The sequence below is a fragment of the Ceratina calcarata genome, unplaced genomic scaffold, assembly GCF_001652005.2.
Source record: "Ceratina calcarata isolate Rehan_Ccalc_2016 unplaced genomic scaffold, ASM165200v1 scaffold1619, whole genome shotgun sequence".
Lineage (NCBI taxonomy): Eukaryota > Metazoa > Arthropoda > Insecta > Hymenoptera > Apidae > Ceratina > Ceratina calcarata.
The window spans coordinates 5,974-6,770 of NW_017137487.1; the positions used below are offsets into that span (position 1 = coordinate 5,974).

The 797-nt window shown below is 41.3% G+C and overlaps 1 protein-coding gene across 1 annotated transcript in view; it reads right to left on the reverse strand.

Moving 5' to 3' along the window:
• LOC108632558 (uncharacterized) overlaps positions 1–566 on the reverse strand; it is a gene marked incomplete at its 5' end in the record, with an annotated part of 6,454 nt that extends 5,888 nt beyond the window's left edge. Inside the window, 2 exons of the mRNA XM_026819762.1 lie at positions 51–180; positions 305–566. Coding sequence (XP_026675563.1) covers positions 51–180; positions 305–566 — 392 coding nt within the window. The remainder of the gene's footprint in view (positions 1–50; positions 181–304) is intronic.
• Between the last annotated feature and the right edge of the window lie 231 nt (positions 567–797).

Below are 797 nucleotides of genomic sequence, written 5' to 3' on the forward strand. Positions count from 1 at the left end.
ATTTTTTGAATTTCAACGATTTTCAATATTTATTAACAATTTTTTAATACCTGTCCTCGCAGTCTGTTCTATTCGCCGCGCTTACTTCTTTGATGTCTGTCAGTGGTAGCTTCAACTTCTTCCTCGGGTGTCTCTCGAACACATAACGCCGATTAGGGCATTCTCGTTCTATCCTGTCAGCTTTAAATAAATTATCATTAATAAAAACCGAAATTATTCCAACCCTTGGAGCATTCGAATTAAAAAATGAGGGACGAAGCTCTTGTGCTCGCATAATAGGGGATGCTTTCTTCACGAGACTCACAGCCAAGACAAACTTCGGTGAAGTGAACGCTGTTCGGTACCAGCATCAAGTTCCCAATGCCTTCCGGTTGAGCCTGTTCCCTCGTTAAATAGCAAGTACTTTCTTCGTACTCGGCGGCCCCGCTGAAAGAAGCTATTCTGCTCCCGGGTTGAAAATCGAAGCTCGTGCAAGCACGAACGAGATTATTCGTCGCCGTCCTATCGCGCAGACATAATTCCTGACATTTTTCCAAGACTCTGAACGGCGGCGCCGAGTCTCGTACCTACGATTAATTCATAGACTGGAGAGTGGATTTTTGTGTCCGAAGGGGAATCAAATCTCGTCTCAGATAATCGATACTAGGGCGCCATTATTCATGGCGTCGAGAAAAATTCTTTTTAATTCGTATTTTTATTTCTTTAATTATACTAGAAAGACTGAAACTTAGTATATACCTATATTGCCCAAAAGCAGTAAAAATGACTGCATTGTGAAAGAATAATGTGTAAAGAAA